This window comes from Eupeodes corollae, chromosome 1 (assembly GCF_945859685.1).
Source record: "Eupeodes corollae chromosome 1, idEupCoro1.1, whole genome shotgun sequence".
NCBI classification, from domain to species: domain Eukaryota; kingdom Metazoa; phylum Arthropoda; class Insecta; order Diptera; family Syrphidae; genus Eupeodes; species Eupeodes corollae.
In genome coordinates, this window is record NC_079147.1 from 292,686,376 (window position 1) to 292,709,393 (window position 23,018).

Genomic DNA, 23,018 nt, shown 5'->3' on the forward strand with positions numbered 1-23,018 from the left:
TTTTGCCAATTGCTTGCGTAGTTGCACTTTGACAATATCAACTGAAAAGAAAATGGTTTAAAAACTTATTTTGACAGACTCCGACTTAATTTCTTGCTATTGCCAGTATCTTCGAGCAACTTTCAGCATTTTTAAGTTTCCTACAACTAATTTGCTAAGTGAACACAATGCCTTAAATTTTCTTCGTGTGGAATTAGACAATTCCCCTAATGTGCACCCTGCCTTAATAAATTCGCTTCACCTCACTTCACTTTTGACGTTTTACTTTATCCATTTCTTCTCTTAACTTTCAGAAAACGAAAAAAGTTCTATTTTTCAGGTGAGTGCAAGTCGAGGTCTGCCAAAAATTCTAAAAAGAAACTTGAATCCTGCTTATTCTGAAAAAAACACGAAAAAGTAAGTTTCCGAAAACAAAACTAAAAAACCTAATTGATACTGCAAAACAACGAATTTATAAATAATGATGAAAAACCTTCCAACTTGGAATTAATTTAAAAATTCATCAATCAGTGAACATGAACATAAATTACGGTGTTACACGTTTTGCAAGATTCGCACTTGCTTCTTTTTAAAATACTTTTTACAAAGAAAGAATAATACTGACTTAAACATTTTGTGTTTATTGTTTAATCTACTTCTTCATTATGTTCCACGTTATATGGTTGCATGTGAATAAATTAAAACATTTAATTGTTCTTTTTGAGAAATCAATATTTTAACAATTTGTATTAATTCCAAATGCCAACAGTCACCGCACCGCTGACTTGAACACGAACTCGAACGAGAGCTGTTGAGAAAATCCATCCTGTTTTATTTTTTGAGATTAACTAAAGAAATTATACAAAATCAAAGATGTCCATAAGTCCAGTGGTTTTAGAAGCTACCGCTAAGCATACCTCTACCGTAAGTTATCATGAAATGATTTGGTTCTTTTTATTCAAACATATAAAATTTATTATTCTTTAATTTGTTAAAAATTTCAGTTGATATTCATGCATGGCCTTGGTGACACAGGGTGAGTACCTATTTGAAAAAGAGTAGAATAAACCTTTAACAAATGAACAACCACCCTTTTATAAAGGTTATCATTACAACAAATACAATTGGTGATAATTACTTTGAGTACTTTTCTTTTTTTCTACATTTCACATAAAATGTTGTCGACGACTCATGTTATGTAATCAAATCGCATTTAAAGAGCACGCAAGCAGCAAAAGAGGGGGGATGTGATTGTCTGGCTCATTTTCACACTTGCTCGGTCAAAGAAAGTCTCACAAAAATCTAAACATATTCTCTGAAGCATAAGGACAAATACAAATTCAACCCATCTCCCATCCATTTTGGTTGGGAAGAAGGTTGTACAAATTACTGTTCTCCTTTTGGTACCTACATACACAGGTTTAACCTTGAAAAGTTCAAAGGAATAAATAGGAAGGAGATTTAACATTTTGGTTGTTTGTAGATATACTTTATGTAGGTAGGTACATATGAAACATGACATGACAGTATGTAGGTTCCTTCCTAAGAGAGAATTTTGATACAAATCAGGTTAATTAACTATTTACACATGTACCTGGAAGGGTACTACATGTTGTGTCGTTATAAATAATAAATATTATTAGTAATGATGCACAGCTATGGCCAAAATTATAGGAGCTTTTCTTACTTTTGAGTTTCATTGACATTAATTTATTAATTATACATTCGTCTATTCAAATTATTAATTTATTAAATACTTTGTTATCTCTTATCACTCTACCTGATATGAAATTGTAGTTACATCAATCAGATTACTATAATATTAATATAAATTACAATTTTTATTTATAATCATTTGATAAATACAACTTAATTATAAAAAAAAGATTATGTCTTAGCATTTTTTAGGAGGTTACAGTTTAAAAATTATTTAAAACATATTTTTTAAATGATTCTCTCGAAACATCAAGATTAAAATCATTCCTATTGCAAATTAATTTCACTTCTCTTGTGCAACGCGTAATGGGTGCATTCCTGCCATAATTTTTACGATGAAACTGCTCATAAAAATGAAACCGGTAGCGTGTAGTTCAAGAGGGTGCATTTACACAGTTAACTAGTCTTCGTAGAGGTAGACAATTGATATGAAATGGTACTATGTCTCTTATAAACATTGCTGAAAAATAAGTCCTACGATCATAAAGAGATTGCATACCAAATAATAAGCATCGCGTATAATAAGAAGGCCTTACAATCCTCCAGTTTAACTTATAAAATTCATACCTTGTAAAATGTTACTGAACTTTTTGAATTCTGTCTATTGAATTATTGTAATAAGCGTTCCAAATAAAGCTACAGTATTCAAGAACTGACCTTACCAGTGAATTGTGCAGAGATTTTAAGGTATATGAATCTGAGAATTCCTTGGCGTTTCTTTTTAAGAAACCAAGCATTTGGTTTGCTCTGTATATGATATAACCATAGTGCGGTAAGAAGGAAGGTTTTGTATCTAAGATTAATTCTAGATCCTTCTTTCTTGTTACACGCTCTTAATTTACATGGTTGATAGTATAATCAAACACTATGGGATTAGAACTTCAGCAACACGACAAGACTTGCAATTAAGAAGCATTTAACAGTAGGTGATTTAGCTTGCACCAATTATCGAGCCTTAACAGGTCTTCCAAAAGAAGAACACAATCGGCTTCACAAGAAATCTTACGATAAAGTTTGAGATCACGACGACGAAAGAAGGCAGTTTGGATTATGAAAAATATCCGGTATATCATTTACAAACAACAAGAATAATAATGGACCCAAATGGCTTCCTTGTGGAACACCAGATGGGACCGATATATATTTCGAGAATGAGCTATCAACTTTTACTATTTAAATTCTACCAGCTTAATATTATTTAAGCCACTTTAGTAAGGAAAAGTGAATACCTAGAGAAGTTAGTTTGTTTATTAAGATCTGATGGTTAACTCTGTCAAATGCCTTTGCAAAATCTGTAAAAATAACATTTGTTTTCAACCCTTTTTCCATATTTGTAATATTGTTATTGCTTATTAATGCTAAGTTTGTCATTTCCCTGCTACAAACCCATGTTGAGAAACCGAAATATGGTTCTGAAATAACACAGTTAACCTGTTGCAAACTAACTTTTCAAATACTTTTGAAATACAAGCAATTTTACGAATGGATCTGTAATTGGTTACATCCTGTTTCGAGCCCGATTTGAAAATTGGCGATAAGAATGAAACATTCCAGCAATCCAAGAATTGCCCTTTGGTTATGAAAAGATTAAAAAATCCACGAACTATTGCAATACCACATTTTTTTACAAAATAGCAGGAATCCCATCAGGCCCTTCAATTTAGATAAAACCTTCTACTTCAAAAGAGAACCTAAAAAAGAAAAAAGTAGAGAACCTATATTGACCAATCTACTGATGCAAAGTAGTTTCTGGGTAGGGGAGTATCTAAAGTGTAAACCGATTGAAATTAGTCTATAAAATTCAGATGAACAAAAAATGTCATTCCAAGAAAAAGACAAAAGATAATCAACCATACCGTCATAATTAGCTTTTCGATAATCATATGAAATATTTTAATCGTTAGTTACTTTATTTATATATTCGGTTCGTAATCAACTTGTAAAAACAACTATTGAACCAGAAAGTCCAATATTATATAACCAGTTACAATTTAATCTGGGTAACAATAACTATTTCAATGATTTTTTAAGCTACAAGGATATTTCTTTAATTTTCAAAGTAAGAGGGGAAGTTCAACCAGTCTGTTTACTCTGTAATTATAAATCCAGAGAAGACTGCTTCCATTTTATAAGCATATTTTAAAATATTTGTGATTCAACAAGCGTTCTAAATGACCCTAAGGTACGTCGTAATTTCGTCACCATACTCGGCGACAAAGCATCGAACATACAAAATGCTGGCTTATCGGTAGATATTTTGTGGGGCCAAATTCAGAGCGCTTACATGGAAGCTGGAACTGAAACTATACCCAGACAGACAAGAGCTAGAGATTCCTGGATTTCCCAAGACACCTGGGAAAAATCACATATCGAATAACACTTAAATTAGAATCAATTCAGAAATTGGTTCTACGAAACGAGTATAGAGCATCTCATGAGACAGTGCAGCGGTGTGTGAGACGTGACAAGAGGGCAAGGGTGGACAAACTTGCGGAAAATGCGGAACATGCTGCAGGAAGAGGGGACGAAAGGAAGCTATATAAAATCACTAAGGTCATTGTCGGACAGTGTAGTAGCGCTAACATTAACCATCCCGTGTTAGATTTGAACGGCAACCTTTTAGTGACGATAGAAGATCAGCTACAAAGATGGAAGGAGCACTTTTGTGCAGAATTGAATCCACAATAGATTTTTGCGCAGATCTTCTAGGGGTATTGATACTACTACCCCAACAAGTGCAGAGATAAGTAATGCGATACATCTTCTAAAAAAAACAAAGCAGCTGGACTTGATGGTATTCCCGCAAAATTCCTAAAAGCAGACCCTGAGGTAGCTTCCCGTATTTTGCTTAAACTCGTGCAGGCTGTCAAGGAGTAAGACAAGAAGATTTCTGTTTTTGCTGGCGATTGACGATGTGATGACTGACACGGTGGGTACAAATGAAAGTCACGGTATCCAATGGAGTCTGTTTGACAAGCTTAGCCACATAGATTATGCTGACTATATATGTCTCATGGCTAACAACACGGCAGGCTTAAATCAGATGTGTAATTCACTGCAATTAAATGGAGAGGTGGCTGGCTTAAGGATTAACACAAATAAGACCAAATTAATGACCACGGGCCAAAGCACACAAGTTGTTCTAAGGCAGGGGACCATAAGGTCGAGCAATTTAATTATCTGGGAAGTTTTATAGCTCTCGATGACGGAACGGACCTGAATGTTAACAGTAGAATAAATAAAACCCGTAGTGCATTTGGAATCTATTCTCCTGTGTGGAACTATAGTAAAATATCGCTACGCACCAAGTTGAAACTCTTCGAATCTAACGTCAAATCAGTGCTGTTATATGCTTCTGAAACATGGAAATGCTCTGTCAACATCTCGAGCAGACTACAAGCTTTCGTTAACCGTTGTCTGCGCTCTATTCTAAAGATCCGGTTGCCGCAAACCATATCTAACGTTGAGCTGTGGAATAGGACTGGACAGAAAAAATTGGACGTAGACATCATGCAACGGAAATGGCGTTGGATAGGCCATACACTGAGGAAACCTGACGACAATATAGCAAAACAATTCGTCCAATGGAATCCCCAGGGTAATAGACGCGTTGGAAGACCAAAGACAACTTAGAGGTCATCAGTTTTGAATTAGGCTCGGTCTCAAGGTATTCAATCGTGGCCACAGTTGCGGTGAATCGGGATAGGTGGAAGGATCTTAAAGCACTGCTGTACTTGCAGCCAGACACCATATATTTTAAAATACAAGCGATTCTCATATTTTGAAAAATTCTCTCTCACTCTACAAGTGACAATTAGATGGACCAGATTTGACAAATATTGTCAACTATCTGAAGTAAATTTGCAGCTTTAGAAAACTGATTATGAGAGAATATGATTAAAGTAGTATATGTATATGTGTATGTAAAAATTAATATATAATTAAAAATGAAATTTTAAACAATGTAGACCAATGAATAAGTTGCTAGTCGAGCTGATGGCAAAGCCAAAGCTTTTAAATTCAAAAACAAATGTATAATGTATTTATTTTTTAAAATTGTTAATAAATCAAGTACTTACTTACTTAATAGAAAAGTAAACGAAATGAAAGCAACACATAATTTGAAGTGCAAAAGGATAATTGAGGCAACATAACATTTTCAAATGGCAGAATCACTAAAGATAACTTTCAATAAATTAGGACATGGCAACTATCATATATGGAAATACAAGCTGGAGCTTTTAATAAGAAAGGATGATATTTGGGAAGTCGTTTTCAATCCAAAACCAAATCAAACAACATCTGAATGGATGAAAAAGGATAGTGGTGCAAAGGCGCTAATTGGGTTATCAGTTGAAGGCAATCAACTTCATCATGTCAGAAAGGCTGACACAGCTGAAGATGGGTGGGACAAATTATAAAATCAACCCTCAGCAACAAGGTGCAAATAATACGTAAAGTTTGTAGTTTAAGACTCAAGTATGAAGGCCACATTCCAAGGTATGACGACACATTTCGATAAGCTTGTATCATTAGGGGATCAAGTGTCAAACAATTGAACAATTGCAATGGTCCTTAGTAGTTTACACAGGTCATTTTACTCTCTCGTTACTGAACTAGAAATTAGATATCAAACGAAACTGTTTTTGGAACTAGTTAAGCTAAGTTGCTAGAAGAGTCGCAGTTAAAATAAAGGAAATACAAATACAGCACTAAATGTTTTTTTTGCAACAAAAAGGGTCATATGTTGAAAGTATGTCGCAAATATTAAAAATGAAAGAACAACCTGATAAAGGGAAAATAAAAACAAAGTTACATCTTCCAATGAATTTATTTGAAGTCTGGGTTATTGATTCGGGTGCAACAGTCCCGCAGCAAATTTCGTTAACTTAGACTGAAGCAATTATGAAATGGTTATTGTAGCAAACGGTGAAAAAATCAAACTAAAAGGAAAATGAGCTTTTAAAGTAAAAATAGTGAGCAGAAATAACAAAGCAGCAACTATTCGAATCCAAGATGTTCTGTATGTACGTGATCTTCAAGAAAGCTTACTGTCTTTTCAGAAAGTTAACTGACAAGAGATTTACGGTGAGTTTTGCAAACAAATTGTGTACGATCAATAGTAAAGATCAAGAAGAGGTAGCTTAAGCGGACTTAGACTGAAATCAAGCAATCAAGAGGTTTTATAAGTTGAAAACAAAGCCTACCAGGTACGTGTCTTCAATATTGACCTCGTTTGTTTGGCCACTGAAATACTGGAGCCATCAAGAGTATAAACTGAACAACTGGTGAGTGATTTTCGAATTGTAGATTATAAACATAGCAAGGCATACAGTACCAGCGTACTACACCTTATACTCCTCAGAAGATTGGAAAAACCGAGCGGAAAAATAGGTCTCTGAATAAGATGGCTCGGTGTATGCTTATAGAAGCGAATTTGGGATATGAATTCTGGGGAGAAGCAATTACTACGGCAAACTACCTTGAAAATAGATTAACTTCAAACGTTATCCCAATAGCTCCCTATGAAAGATGGACTGGACTAATTTCGATTTTCATAAGGGAGATGGAGATAATGAACAAAAAGAAGAATCTGAAGTTAATATATCAATCCTTATAAAAAGTCGTGACTTTCATGCTGAACCTGACGAACATAACCGTGATGTCGAGGAACAACAACAATAATTAGAAGGCATTGTTCCAATCCCAAGACAATCAACAAGAATAAATAAAGGAATGTCATCAAAAAGTTTCATTGACCGGGCAAATATGGTACAAGAGGATCTTATAGAGGAGCCCAGAAACTATAAAAAAATCTATAACATGCAACTGCAGTAAACTGTGAAAAAAAAGATAGAAGGTCTCGATAAAAATAAAACTTGGCAATTGGTACTTCCACCGAAGAATGCAAATATAATCGGTTGCAGGTGGACCTACTATATAAGGTAAAGCGTGATGTCAACGGACGTGTACAAAGATTCGAAGGTAGACTTGTCGCTCAGGGCTACAGTCAGAAATACGGACTTGACTATGATCAAACTTTTGTATACTTGGTAAGACAGACAGTTTTTGGACTTCTTTTATCTATATCGGCTGAATACAAAATGAAAGTAAAACATATGGATGTAAAATTAGCATTGTTACCGGAGAACTAAAGGAAGAAATTTACATGAAATAACCGCCTGGATTTAAAATTGAAATTGTATTGTTTGTCGAATAAAGAAAAGTCTTTACCCGGGTTTCCCAAAGTGTGCTCCAAGTGCTCGGCGGAAATATTTGAAAAAAGCATTTAACCGCACAATATGATTTCAATATTTTTATTTTGTTTATTCAATTTCGGTTTTCCGTATACCTACTTATTTCAGTGCAAAGGAAATTGACGCAAAAGAGACAACGCCATTAGAGATTTCTGAAGGTTTTGAGTTTGGTAGTTTGCCTAATACTAGTTCCACGATGATCAATGCTACAGAAAAAAAAATCAGTTAAAAGGAAGTACCGCGAATCATATCCGAATTTTGGGTTCGCTGAGGCAAGTGAAACCAAACATCAATGCGTAATTTGCGAACATTACAATGATTGCAGCAAAAATGAGACGTCTCTTTGCAGGGAACTTAGCGGAGAATCTGAAAGCTACTTTACTGTTACGAATAAAAGTCGCCAACGAATGTTGCAGGGTTGGCTATTTTAATAGTATTTGTGCGCTACCAATATCTACAGTCCTTTCAAGAAGATCTGCTGTTTTTCAAGCCGTTGCCAACTACAACAACTGGTGCTGAAATGTTTAATTTGATTGAAAATTTGTATATTGTAAATGACATACCATGGGTTAACTGCGTGAAAATATGCAGGGATGGTGCCAAGGCCTTGAATGGAAAAACGTCCGGTGCGGTCACAAGAATAAAGCAAATTGGTAAAGGATGCACCAGAAGATATTGCTTTCTACACCGCCATGCCCTCGCAATGAACAAAATGCCGGTCTCCCTTAAAGAGGTGTTGGACGAAAGCTTGAAAATAATTAACTGTATTAAATCACGGCCAAAGAATACAAGGCTTTTTAAAGTATTGTGTGATGACATGGGTAGTCTTTATACGTCTTTACTTCTTAACGCAGAAGTAAAGTGGTTTTCTCGTGGAAAAACACTGACTCGGCTTTCCTAAATAAGAGCTGAAGTTAGAACTTCCTCATTGACGACAACTTTGTTTTGGGGGACATGTTGTGTAATATGTGTTGCAGCGTTGGAAAAACCACCTTTCCTGACATCGCTGCAGTTTGAGTGCTTGATTGACCTGGCATCAGATTTTTCGATAAATGAACTTTTTCCAACAAAGAAGTCTTTATCAGAATTCTGGTGTATGTTGAGAGATGAGTTCAATTTACTGTCAAAAAAAGCTAAAATAAGTCTTCTGCCGTTTGCAACAACATACATGTGCAAATCAGGGTTCTCTGCATATGTTGGAACCAAAAAAAAATATAGATTCCGTCTTGATGCAGAGCCTGAATACGGTTGTCCAAAATTCAACCAGATATTTCAGCTTTATGCAAAAATAAGCAGACAGAGTATAGCAGAGGTCTTACCTGTAACAAATTAGTATATGTAGATGACATTATCGTGGCAAGTACAGCAGAATGTCTTATCAAGAATGTAGAAGAGTTGCTTACAAGTCATTTTGAAATCAACAATTTGGGAGAAATTCGTCATTACTTAAGCTTCTACTTAAGGCAAAAAGAATTCATTGAAAGACTTGTAAATGGCTTTGGGCTTCAAGACATAAGGAATTCAAATGCCCCAATAGAACTTGAATACTACCGGTGAACAACTGCAACAGAACCTTTACTTAATAATACAAAATATCAAAAACTAATCGGAAGCTTATTCTATAGAGCGACCGCAAACGTTTGCGATTCTGACGTAATTTTTACGTCATCATTTGTGACTATCGACGTATATCATTTGAACACCCCTTTGGGGCAGTCTTCACATGCACTCAAATGGTTTGCATATAAATGTGCGGCCTCGCCGTCCTATTCATTTGCGGTAACACAGAAACACGACAACGCAAATTTGCATATAAGTAGTGGTTGTGAAGCAGTTTTGATAGCATCGGTAATAAATGCATGGTCAAAACTAGAACGGTTCAAAACACCATAATTCAAATGTCTTCCGTAGCTACCGACAACTTCATAAAATAATTTGTATTCCGCGTCTGCTATCCTCATCAACACAATGCTATGCGTGCCTTTAAGAAAAAAAAAATGATCGCCATTTGAAATTTTGAAATCGAGTAATACCTTTGAATTTATAAGATACGCTATAAGAATTCGGTTGTGCGACCATCACAACGTGTTTGCCATCTACTGCCCCGATGCAATTGGGAAGGATGCAGGAGGAGCCAGTCCATTGTCCACACACTACTCACCCGTAATTGTTTCATCTTCTTCAATCAAAATCTAATGAAAAAACACCAATAGCAGTAAACTTTATTTTATTTAATAATTAAATGTACGTTTTAAACTTCGTCAACAATCACAAACCTTGAGCGAAGCACAATGTCAAACAATCTATTATAATATCGCAAACCTGCATATGATCGAAAATGTGTAATGTGCGGACTTTTCCGCTTATCGTATGAATACGTCACACATTTGCCGAAAAACCAAAACAAATGTGCGGCTTTTGGGAAAGATTCCGCACATCGTCTGCTAGTATATCGTACATTCGAGTTTGCGTACAATGATTTACATACGTGTAGCATTGGCGCTGCTTTTGAAACTTAGGACAGCAAATTTGTGCTGGTTTGCTCGAAGCTTAAGACATTCATCATTAAATTTGTATGTCTTCATATGTTTTGCTAAAATGCAACAATATTAAATTATCCAAATTATTATATCCAAATACTGAAATTTTAGCTCTCAAAGACGTCTAGATAGAACCTTAAGACTCCTCTCCATTGCAAAAATTGCTAAACATGCTTCGAATATTCTACAACTTTTGTTAATTATGTGGTTCAGAATATAATAATTAGGAATTATGTTTTCTTTTAACAGTCATGGCTGGATATCAGCACTGGGCATGGTCCGACCACCCCACATGAAAGTAGTGTGCCCAACAGCACCCACAATGCCCGTCACACTCAATGCCGGTTTCCAGATGCCTTCTTGGTTCGACCTGAAGACCCTTGATGTCTCCGGGCCCGAGGATGACGAAGGTATTAGGAGAGCTTCACAAAATGTCCACACCATGATTCAGTCGGAATTATCGGCTGGAATTCCTGCAAATCGTATCGTTGTCGGTGGATTCTCACAGGGTGGAGCTTTGGCACTCTACGCAGCTCTCACATTCCCTCAACGTTTGGGTGGTGTTATTGCACTTTCATGTTGGCTGCCATTGCATAAGCAATTCCCAGGAATTAAAACATCTCCCGATGATGTCCCCGTAAGAATTTTTTTAGACACAAATAATTTTATGCTGGGATTTTGTTGACTTTCTTATGTGGTTTTTATAGATTTTCCAAGCTCATGGAGACTTTGATCCTGTGGTGCCATATAAATTTGGGCAACTCAGTGCCAGTTTGTTGAAGTCATTTATGAAGAATGTTACATTTAAGACATACGGTGGTCTTTCACACTCCTCGTCCGACGAAGAAATGAATGAGATTAAAGTAAGTTTTTCGTTTTGTCGTTTCAAAAAATGTTCACAATTAATAACTTTTAAAAATACTTTATTTTTTATTTACAGACGATTCTCGCCAATTGGGTGAATTAATTCGGTTGAATTTAAAATCAAACAACAACAAAAATTAAAAAAACAACATCTAAACCAGTCAGTCCTCTTAAAAAAATGAAAATTAGTTGTAATCGTAGTTTAAAATTTAAACTTTAAAAGAAAAACAAAAACTGCAAAACTATAACAACAGCAAAATAGTTTAAATATTTTAAATTTAAAAATAAAAATCACTTCTCTTTACATAGAATTGTTTATATGAATAAATTTTAGATTATTATTATGTAATTATGTTTCAAGAACGATGAACGAACGCGACGGAGAAGGAGAAGAAGGCAGCAGCAGAGAAGCTGATTAAACAAACAAGCTGTGTATATTTATCTTCTTTTTTTTTTAAATTAAAACTTATTTTTTAATTTATTTCTTTTTTGTTTCCATTATTCTAATAATTGGTTTATTTTTTAAACATAAAACAAAAAGCTTTTATTGTTAACGTGTTCCTTCGAAGTTTATTTTTGTTTGTTTGTATCTTATTTTGTTTTCCAATACTCTCAAAGAGTGATAGCAAGGAGGATAGAAAATTTACGAAGTTTTAAATAGAGCATCTTCTGAAATAGGTATTATTTTTCTAAAATGGGCAATATGTTCCCAAAACAACAAACAAACAAAAACAATAAAATTGTAACATTCTTGTATTAATAAAACAAAAGAAATATCTTTGGAACTATGTAATGAAATTTAACAAATATAAAAATTCAAGAAAAACTACTAAAATGTTTATGTTTTTATTTCAAAAGGCGGTACTCTGTTCAAAAAGTGGTTTATCAAACTGGAAAGCTAACGGATAGTAAAATTCTATGCAACCAACATGCCGAATAAACATATAAGAAAGCTGCAAGCAGGTCATATGGATGGAAACCTGTCATCTTGAGATGGATTCATACGATCATTTTACGACCCATGATAACCTAAAATAAATAAAATAGGTGACTCAACAATCCGTTGAGAATTAGGGCCTAGTGATTAACAACTCTCCATCATTTCTATGTGCGAGTAATTGCAGAGAAAGAGGGGACCTTCAGTTTATATGCCGAATCCGAACGGCTAATTTGACAAAGCACTTTTTGTGACTAGAATTACTCTTGAAGAATTTGTCAATTCCTCGCAAGAGTCAGTACCCGCGAAAAAAAAACTTTAGGTTGCACAGCAGAGATCAAACCCAAGACCTTTCGCATGACAGTCAAACGCACTTACCATCATGTCACGGGTTGCATAACCATTGTTTTTTATGACTTCTTCGCATCTACGTGGCATTGAGTCCACTAAAACCTGGCACCTGTCGACTGGTATTGCGTTCCTCAAATCACACTACTTCCCACAATTCTTTCGAATTTTTGGGTTTTTCTTTTTCAACTGATTTGGAATTTTTTGACGTATGCTTGGGTCATAGTCTTGTTGGTATACCCAAACCAACGTCAACTTCGGGCTGGTAACTCCGCCTATAAAAGACGTCTTCGTATTGTGACAGCGTTAACATACAGTTGAAGTCCATTTCTTATTTTCCCAGAGCCTCTTTTTTGCTAACTAAACAACTTTTCTGTCAGTTCTTTAAGTAGTCATCCTTTTTGGGCCTAGCATTTTCGGTTTATTTTTGCTGAACAGCCTTGAATGTCTTGAGTATTTTGGTAGGTTTTTTACTCCAAACGCAGTTTTCTAATAAGTTTTCGAATTTCTTCGGTGCAGTGTCTTGACCGTCCCATTGTTTGTTTTGAGCTTATATTCATTAATTCTGTATACGCTAGTATGTTACAAATACTTAAAACTTTAAATATTAAAATATTTACTTACCGAAAAATTAAAAAAAAAATGAATTTTTAACACTTTTTAACTATAAAATCAAAAGCACTGCTATTTTTATGAACACTCTATATCCAGAGAGTTTAAAATAATGTGTATTCACCGGGAAAAGTAAAGTATAACTTCAAGCTAAAAGTCTCTAATATGAAAATGAAAAACCGTTAGATGCAAGTAACAATGATAAATTGTTTTGTTAGAATTTCCGTTGTTTAAATAATTGACAACCTAATAAAATGTGACCAGCACTGCTATTTTTATGAACACAACTGTATAGTTTTTAAGCCGAATTTGAACGTCTAATTTGAAAAGCACTTTTCATGAAAAGAATTATTACTCTTAGAGAATTTGTAAATTCCTCGAAAAAGGTAATACCCGTAAAAAAAAAATCCATAGAATCTCTGAAGAAAATACATACAAATGCACAGTGGGACCGTAGTAGGTCATAGGGTAAAAGTTTGATGTTGTTATTATTGCCTCATATTTCCCTATAGTATTTACAAATAGCCATGCCACCTGATTACACAAAAAAAACAAACAGAACTTTTCCTTCTGTGCTTCCGAAGTGGGACATACCAGACAAATATCGTTGTCATAGCAAGTGCTCTTTTTGCAATAAGCTTTAAAGTCCTATATTGTTAAGAATAGTTTTTTTTTTTATATTTGTTAATAATGGATATTTAAACTGAAGGTCTATGTTTATTAAGTATGTTTTATTATTTTGATTACTTCATAACCAAAAGCAAGTTCCCACAAAGAAAGCCCAAAATTTGTGTTTTGTCTCTTTTTCTCCAATTCACCAAACTTTTAATAATAAAGTCATGAAAAGTCATGCATGAATCATATACCAAAATATTCGTATATATATGTAGTTCCAAAAACAACAACATATAGCTGCGTCTAGCTGCGATGGGCTGCGATTGACTCTGCATTCTCCTTCTAACTGCAGCATAATTCATATATTTTTTTTGTTTGAAAGGTGCTTGTCTGAAGTGTTCTTTTAAACGTCTGGGGGTTCTGGATATGTGGCTGTCTTTGAACAATATTAAAAATGAGGCTGAGAGGAATCGTAAGGTGTATGAGGCCTTGACGTTGTTCTACCGGACGCTGAAAACATTCAAATTGATCACTTGCAAAATCGGATTTTTTTTACTGTGCAAGCGGTTTAAAATATATTGGAAGCAAGTAACTCGGTCGAAAACAAGACTGAACGAAAAATATAGCGACTGGTTAAGCGAAACCGAGGTATGGACTCTTAGAAAACAGGCAAGTGCAGATCAACCATCTATGAAGTGAAAGCTGTTCAGAAAGAAGTTCGAAGACTGCGCGAAGAGGTCAAAACGACGCAGGTTATCAATATTATCTGAATTGGATGATTCCGCTGTGAGTTCTTTACTTGAGAAAGCTGATCAATCCAATTCTTCTTTGGATTTTAACACGGACGAGGTGGTATCTTTGATAAACAAGGCAAAACTAACAAAACACCAATATTTATTACTGAAAGATTTTATTCACTCAAAACTTCCCAATGTTTTGCCTTCCTATCAGAAAGTTTTGAAAGCCAAGAAGCGATGTTATCCATCAGAAATTTCTGTAACGGAATCTTCGGCGGAAATTAATTTACAATCTTTGTTAGACCACACTTCCACAAGAATTGTTGAATCTCAAAAATATATTTTAGATAATGTTACAGTCTGGAGCGAGCTAGTTTTAATAGGATTCAATGGGAGTACAGGGCATAGTGAATATAAGCAGACATTTTCAGATTCAACAACTTCCGATGGAAGTTTATTTGTCACATCCTATGTTCCTCTTCAACTTATTTGTAAGTCAAGCTCTCCTGATACAGAAATGGTTATCTGGAAAAATCCCCGCCCTTCCTCCACAGGCAGACCAATTCGTTTTCAGTTTGCAAAAGAACCAAAAGAGCTTTCTGTGCAAGAAGAAGCTTATTTCAAACAAAAAATTAGCAAACTTAATCCGCATTAGACACCGCGAAAATGCTTATTGAAGCTTATCCTTGGTACAACTTGCCTCCATCAATACATAAAGTATTAATACATGGCTCTAAAGTCATTGATTATGCTTTATTATCTATTGGTGAGCTATCTGAAGAGGCTGCTGAATCTTGCAATAAGCTAGTGAAGCAGTTCAGACGCGAAAACACCAGAAAACATTCTCGGCTGGTCACCAACACGGATCTTTTGAATAGAATTCTTCTTAATTCTGATCCATTTATATCAAGTCTCAGGAAGTTACCTAGAAAAAAATTCTGAACTGCCAAAAGAAGTTAACGATTTATTAAGCTTCCAATAAACTTATCTGTCACACTGCTTATTAAAATTTTTAACTCACACTCATACGCCATTACTAAAAACTTTTAGTTAGGTAGGTATGTTGCAATTTCTTACAATTTATTTTACTTTGAACATGAAGAACTTGTCCTTTTTTAAACATAAAAGAATAATTTGCCTTACAAGTGTTAATCCTTTGAATTTATTTTTTTTTGTTTCTTTGAAATACTTTGTATGATTATTTTAATTTAAACTTAAAAAAAATTGTTTTATTTAAGTATTTAAAAAAGGGTGTTCTTTTTTTGTTGTATTATAAAAAATATATTGTTATGTAATATTATGAAAATATAAATTAAGAAAACCTCTAAAAGTGGTTCTAGTAAAACGTTTTTTGTATTATTTGATCGCAAAAATGTGTATACATTTTTCAAAGATGAGAACTCAAAACAGATAAGCTCAATATAATTACCTTTTAAATAAAACAAAATAAAAAAGTCTCTAAATAAAAAGTAAAAAAGAAGTGGTAATTTTTAATTTTCTAGAAAACTAGTATTTATAAAAACACGTAGTTTTCAGTGTTTGATTAAAATTAATGTAGACAGCAAATAGTAGTCAAAGCGAATTTAGCACCTGATTTAAAAAAAGAATCAGTATACGCTTGTTTTTATCATTTTTTTTATGTAAATTAGAAATATTTTTTTTCAAAAACTTTTGATAAAAAAACATTGATTTGAAAACAATATAAAAGGACAGACTTTAGGTTTTTAAAATGGTATATCACTTTTCTGTAGATATTACCGTTATATATTTATATTTTTTTTTTCATTTGAAGCAATTTAAACAGATGAGTTATACCCCCACGTTTATAAAGATTTGAAAAAGTGGGCGTGTTAGAGGGCGGATATTTTGCCTGATGATTTCTTATACAATAGTTTATCGACCCTGAAAATTTCATTGAAATCGGTGCAGTGGTTCAGATTCTATCAATCTATGACCGCCTCTCCATACAACTGGAACCACTGTGCGGTGTCAACTAATTTGTTGGCCTTTTCACCCAACAAACCTTCAACAATTTTGTTTTTAAAACATGGCTTTATTAAGTTTTCAGAAATGGTATGGGCTTCGTAAACTTAGCAAGAAGGACGCCATCAACGCATTTTCGTTCACTGTCTTTAAATAATAAGTAATAATGTTTTGAGATTTAGTAAGTTCAGCATGCTTTCTTTTGAAGTAATCTGGATGATTCTCTTCAAAGTGACGTTTCATTTTTGCTGGAAACATAACACTGTTCGGCAACACTTTCTCGCAAAATTACGCTTTGAAGTTTGTTCTCACTTTTCTCAGCAAATCCAAAATTCAAATATTATCCGTGGTACTTCCTTTTAACTGTTTTTTTTTTTGTGCAGCATTGATCACAGTGGAACTAGTACTAGGCAAACAATCAAACTCAAAACCTTCAGAAATATCTTACACCGCTGCTTTTATTGTATCATTTTCCTTCGCGCTAAAATAAGTGTACGGGAAACCGAAATTGAACAAACAAAATAAAATCATTTAGTGCGGTTACATGCTTAAAAACAGAAGTTATTAACTGGGGATTATAATGTTACGTAAATTATGATTTTGTTTGGGCATACCCGTCAGTTGGTTGTTGATTCTTCGGCATCTTCGGGTGCCTTTGCGGAGCGTTTACTTGCTTTTTTAAATGATCCAGAATTAAGCCAGCGATCCATTCGAGAATTCTATGTATAAAACAAAATAAAATTAAACTCACGCACTAAATGCTACTGCAAATTAATTTCACCGTACTACGTTTTAAAGTTTGCATAAATTGAACAAAAACTGTTTCTATTTCAATGGTCACTTTGGATGAAAAAGTGTTTTTTCCAACTATAAAATTATACTTCTTTTTGTCTTTTCTTGGTATTCGACTGATTGTAATTGCCTGCAGGGTTACTATGGCTGTTGTTGAAAAAATCAAAATTACAAGAGCAGAAGCCCAAAATTAACTAGTTACTAGTCCGTCTTGGGATTTGTATATTTGTTCAAATATTTACGAGGAGCACTTGGATATTCTTCGCTTCGTCTCACTGGTCACAAAAGCACCACACTCTTATCTTCAAATTAAGTCAGTATCATACCTTTTGAAGATTGTCCTTGCAGCGTTGGAAAGTGAGTTTTGTCGCATGAATTTAAACTATGTTTCTAAACATTAAAACAACACATTTTTTAACAAACCATACAAAATATAAAATTTAATTTTTAAATTTCACAATTTATTTTAAAACTAGCAAAACGATAATGGCGGCTCTTGGTTCCTCGAACTAGAACCATTTTCTCCGAATTCTTGGCACGTTTCCATATACTCATAAGTTGCTGCAGTCCAGGCACTGTCACATAACCAATAGCAGCTACAGTTGCTTCAATATAACTAAAATCACATCTCGTAACATAGCCAAAGACTTCGCGAGAACATTGATTCCGCAAACTAATGTCATCGGAATTCTCGGGTAACCATAGTTCACACATTTTCTTGTATTGTTCCATAACAAGAGTTGAGGTATTTGCTGGACGGATTGTTACTTTGCCTTCAGTTTTTTCCTAAACAAATAAATAACGACAGTGATAATAATTTGTTCCATCAAAAGGATTTGGTTTCAGTTTCTTACCTGTTTGCGTCTCTTCTCTCGCACTCGACGTCCCCTCATTCGTTTAAGAAGTTTCTTATGACTTTGGCGCAACTTTTTTCTTTCGGCTTCTTTTGGATCGCTCTTAAGTGGCTCCGTATAGACCGGGTCATTCTTTTCGAACTTAATTCTCTTCAAATTCCTCTTAAAGTCCGAATTGGTGGGAAGGCAGATTATTGCAAAGTCCCCAGGACATCCACGAGTTTTCATTCGGAGATTTATTTGTATAAGACACGAGGAAGGCAGATCGGGCAGTGGTCTTCTCTGGATAATGGCCACGTTGAGGTTCTTCAAAAGTTCCTTATCACGCAATATAAAGAAATGCTTATCGTTGGGAGACCATTCTTTTATGAGTTGTCCCAGTGGCGCTTTGAATGGACTGCAAATTGAATTTTTTTGATAGTTACACCGCTTATTTGGAGGTTTCCGGAAATACTTCACCCTAAGCTCGAGTTGTCGTTCAGCTGATTCCTTTACACCGGGCACGGAGTCTGGAAGAAATTGATCGGTGCCAAGTTCTCGTTGGATTGATTCGAATTCTCGCAAGCCTCCTGGCTTAGCACCGAACATTATCAGCGACAGCCAGAAGGACATTCCATAACCAGACGGAATTATCACATCCCATCCACAGGCATAGCCCAATCGCTTGTAGTTGTGGTCTTGGGATCCTGGTCGTTGTATTAGCAACAAAGGCACCGGTTGCATTTCTTCCTCAAACCGACACCGTTCTCCGGGAACTAAGCAATTCTTCTCTCGCTGGGTGCAGTAATCATGCGTGGACATCATTTGGCTACAAATTTGGTTCCTCAATTCGAAATCCCATATTCGACTCTGGTGGAGACTGCTCTGAGGATCGAAGAGAACATCGAGATTTGGTTGTGTGGCGGGATCAGGTTGTGCTTTCGTGCGTTTTTTGGGACGATTTATGCGGGGATCTTCGACGTTAAGGCCAAGAATCATGTTCGAGAGCAGTTCACCGGGGGAATTAACACCTTGGCAGTTTTTCCAGAACTCATTTTGGGCCAAATGGGCTTGAGAGTAGGTTTTGTTATTCATTGTTGACTTGAACCAGTTGTCTGGCTCGGAGTCTCGATTGGGTTTCACTTGCAGGGCTTTCCCCAGGACTGCTTGCGAAAGAGGTCCAGTAAGGCGAAATCTGTTCATGGTGTCTTTTAGTTCTGTAAGGCATATTCCGGTTGATGGGTTTCGATATTTGGGAGCACGCTGATAGGCAAAGGTTTTGGTCACAAATTGCAATTGTAGGTCTTTCTTCTTCTTCTTTGGACTTCCATTCGTCGTGTCGCCGTTTTCGCATTTCATTGGAACCTTTTCAATCTTAGTGCTTTGCAGTTCGAAGATTTTGATGATTTCTTGGAGGATTTCGGTGTACGCTGCGGGGTGAATAAACAGCCATAGGGTTCTGGTGTCAGTTTCTTCAGGTCTCCAGAGGAAACTTATCTTTCCCAAGGCACCATTTGGATATTGGCCCGCCTGGAACAGTTCAATACTGCCCTCTCTGCGGCCACTCGCGAAGGTTTTGGCTCCAATCCCAAGTCCACATTTAGAACTTGTCAACGCCCCAAAACATCTTACGATTTCATCGAATTTGCCTTGAATCTCTACACAGGCATGAAAGGAAATATCTTGCAGGAGACAATGTTTGGCGGAAGCACGGTAGCAAGATCGATAGGTCTTATCACATGAGGCATAGGGTAGCTTATAGCCCCACTTTGAGATCATGTGAAATCGTTTTGCATGCCAGATGTGTGTCTCCAGCCATGTTTGCGACTTCTGACGACGAATGTACTCCTTCAGGAGATTACTCGGCTTCCGACGATACTTCCTTGAAGGTCGCTTGGTGATTTGAGGTGGTTTGCCGGCTTTTGCCATTTGCGAATTATGAATGGAGCGATACTTACGGGGCAAACGCTTGGGATGATGGGACATGGCACGACGACGCATATGCTTTGGCAAAGTCTGAAATACCAATTTTGTACTTACGGGATTCCGGATTTCATCAAGAAGATTCTTGATTTCATTGATGCTGGACGCAGCATATCGGAATGTTTGTACATGAGTTGGAAGTGTCACGGGCCCACCGAGGGAAGAATCGTATTCTAATTTATTTGAAGTCATTTTTATAGCGAGGTTTTTAGTAATTTAAGGACAAATTTCAAGAAAAGTGGAAATCAGTTTGCATGCTACACATTTTCCAAATAACAACAAACCGAATTTTGACGTTCTGTTGATGTTTTAAACGTCATTTTGCAAACATGTGCGCTGAATGGTTTTTCTATTCGCTGGCAGAGTGCGCTTCGAAGGGTGAACAGGGTGTTTAATTAATTTAAGTTTAATTTGATTTTCTTTTAGTTGTATATAAAATTTTGATTTTCTTGGATAAATGACATTAAATATCTTCAACGCTTAAAAATCCAAAGTACAAAAAGTTGGGTTGACGTGACATAAGCATATGTAAAAAGCGTTAGATCAATTGGCCTTTTGATAGGCTTCTTACCGATTTTACGATATTTAGCAAAATCATGTGTCATAAATTAATAATTTGTAAAACTTAATGTACATAGCTTCAAAACAAGGGCGTTGAGAAGAAAGTTTACCAACATTTTTGTTGATTTATTTATTTATTTCTTTTATTTTGTCTAAATTAAACAACAAAAGGGAAGGGAAGGCATTGCACAAATCCTAAAATAAAACAAACAAAATTGCAATGACAATGTAGTTGTCAGCTGTCAAAGTGCAACAAAATAGAAAACATAGACAAACCATATGGTTTGTCTATGATAGAAAATATGTTTATCCAGGCGTTGAGTTTGAGCTTACGATATAAAGCGTGCAAAAAATTGAGGTAAGCTTTTGGGTGCATTCATAAAGCTAGTGACTACGTAATCAAAATTTAAATAGCTTTGTGAATGCAAAATTTTCACTACAAAGCCAGTCCACCCGGAACTGTCATGTTAATGGCAAATGCAATGTTTTTTTCTTTTTAAATTCAATAAAACTAAATAGAAGATATAATATGACTGGTTGTGAAACGTCAGAAACAGTGCCCACTAACTTTGTAGCCAAAAATGCCTTGATTACGTAGCCATCAGCTTAGTGAATGACCCCGTTGCCTTATAAGAGTCTATTGTTTCTATTTAATATGTCAAAGTCGACTCGATCAAGCGCGTGATTGTGGCTTAGCTATAACCTTAAAACCTCGAGAGCTGACTGACATTTTTTGATAAGTAAGGACCTACGTAACTGTAGTTTTGTAATATACTCTGTTACTAGTCACTTTATAAGATTATTCTAGGCAGTAAACATAGTTAATCTATGAAGCTTTTTTTTACAAACAAATTGATATGACTCAATTGTATGATCTTGATGAAATCCTCGGCTTTTCTATCAATTATATTAGTGAATCATATTCATACAGCTGGGTTCAAGATTTTTGAAATAATATAATGACGTAATAAAATAACGTCAAATACTTACTTCTTATTTTATGTCAATTCTGAATTCTTAAGACAAAATGACTGTTCATGAACTGTCAAACGCCCTTACGATTCGAAAATGACGTTTAAGATATTACGATATAAACCAGTAGTAATTCTTGACAATATATTTCACATTGCCTCATAAGATCATTGTATTTATGTATTTGAAATGTTACATCCCATCTGACGGAACACGAGTTTTTGGATTGACTATAAAAGACATGGAACGTCATTGATAATATTTTATAGTCAACTTCTTAAAAGAATAACTGAAATGAGTTCATCGTAAGTTGAAGTGCATCAGGCATTCCAAAGTTCCTTGGTCAACATAAAACAAAATACAATACAATTACACTATTATAAAAAGAGTATTCTTTAAGAAATTATAATTTCAATATCAATTCATTATTTATTGCCTCAAATATGTCATATTCAAGGTTACAAATACAACAATATGCAATATAATACTTTTTGTTCTTAGTTAGCAGCATGCAATATATTGCATATTTATAACATTAAATTATTGTATTGAACTGGAAGGTAATAATTAATATATGTAGGTACATTTATTTAATTATTCTTATCTTCCGGTTCCCGTTGAGAATTGCTTTGAACGTTGGAATAACTTATAAGAGAAAGACAGATGTAGATTGTACACTTTGACAATTAAGTTTAACACATGCAAAAATGCAGATTTAAAAAACGGTATCATCGTTTTATGTCATTCCCAATTAATATACAAAATATGACAATGAATTAGGAGAGAGATTATGAATAAATTCCAATTAACACCTGTCAGAAAATTGCATTCTAATTTAAAAAAAAATAGTCAAGAAAAACCTGTGATATCAGTTCTTACTAATGTCAAAATGTGAGTTGACCATGCCTCTATACTTTATATTTATTTATATCCTGCCCATTTTCCTTTAAAGTTTTGTGTAAAGGGTAAATCGTCATATTGGAAAATGAATGAATAAATATGAGAAGCTTTTTGCTGAGTCAAAAATTTTAAATGAGGATAGGAAAAAGAACGAAGGAAAATAATGAAATGTTTAAAAGAGACGTAACGAATGAATCTGTCAAATAAAAATGGAAATCTTCCATATCCAAGCTTCATCTATGTACTTGAATCTATCGTCATCTAATTGAAGCCAAAAATCGGCCAGGAGGTTGTTAACTTCCCATAGGAAGTTATTGTAATGGGTCCGATTTGTCAAATTGAAAATTTTGACATTTCTCGATGTTTAAAGGTCCCTAGAGTCGAAATAA

General features: G+C 34.9%; 2 protein-coding genes across 2 annotated transcripts; one reads left to right on the plus strand and one right to left on the minus strand.

Annotated features, from left to right (window-relative positions):
• Window positions 1-268: 268 nt before the first annotated feature.
• Window positions 269-12,191, plus strand: LOC129940783 (acyl-protein thioesterase 2). The gene is made up of 6 exons (XM_056049259.1): window positions 269-396; window positions 749-903; window positions 984-1,015; window positions 10,742-11,129; window positions 11,200-11,355; window positions 11,433-12,191. Exons 2-6 carry the CDS (start codon window positions 853-855, stop codon window positions 11,457-11,459), a joined length of 654 nt encoding a protein of 217 aa, XP_055905234.1. The 5' UTR covers window positions 269-396; window positions 749-852; the 3' UTR covers window positions 11,460-12,191.
• A 5,605-nt stretch (window positions 12,192-17,796) lies between these two features.
• LOC129941638 (ribonucleases P/MRP protein subunit POP1) lies at window positions 17,797-20,517 on the minus strand. The gene is made up of 2 exons (XM_056050327.1): window positions 18,235-20,517; window positions 17,797-18,166 (listed from the first exon to the last, which is right to left on the minus strand). The coding sequence occupies exons 1-2, from the start codon at window positions 20,386-20,388 to the stop codon at window positions 17,828-17,830; spliced, it is 2,493 nt and encodes an 830-aa protein (XP_055906302.1). The 5' UTR covers window positions 20,389-20,517; the 3' UTR covers window positions 17,797-17,827.
• Window positions 20,518-23,018: the final 2,501 nt, after the last annotated feature.

What these genes read in the sequence shown, in the direction of transcription:
- LOC129940783 (XM_056049259.1), top strand. Translation starts at nt 853, where the DNA reads ATGTCCATAAGTCCAGTGGTTTTAGAAGCTACCGCTAAGCATACCTCT. An exon ending in CATGGCCTTGGTGACACAGG is followed by an intron (nt 1,016 to 10,741) that starts GTGAGTACCTAT and finishes TTCTTTTAACAG; the next exon opens with TCATGGCTGGATATCAGCAC. An exon ending in CATCTCCCGATGATGTCCCC is followed by an intron (nt 11,130 to 11,199) that starts GTAAGAATTTTT and finishes TGGTTTTTATAG; the next exon opens with ATTTTCCAAGCTCATGGAGA.
- LOC129941638 (XM_056050327.1), bottom strand. Translation starts at nt 20,388, where the DNA reads ATGACTTCAAATAAATTAGAATACGATTCTTCCCTCGGTGGGCCCGTG. An exon ending in GAGAGAAGAGACGCAAACAG is followed by an intron (nt 18,167 to 18,234) that starts GTAAGAAACTGA and finishes TTATTTGTTTAG; the next exon opens with GAAAAAACTGAAGGCAAAGT.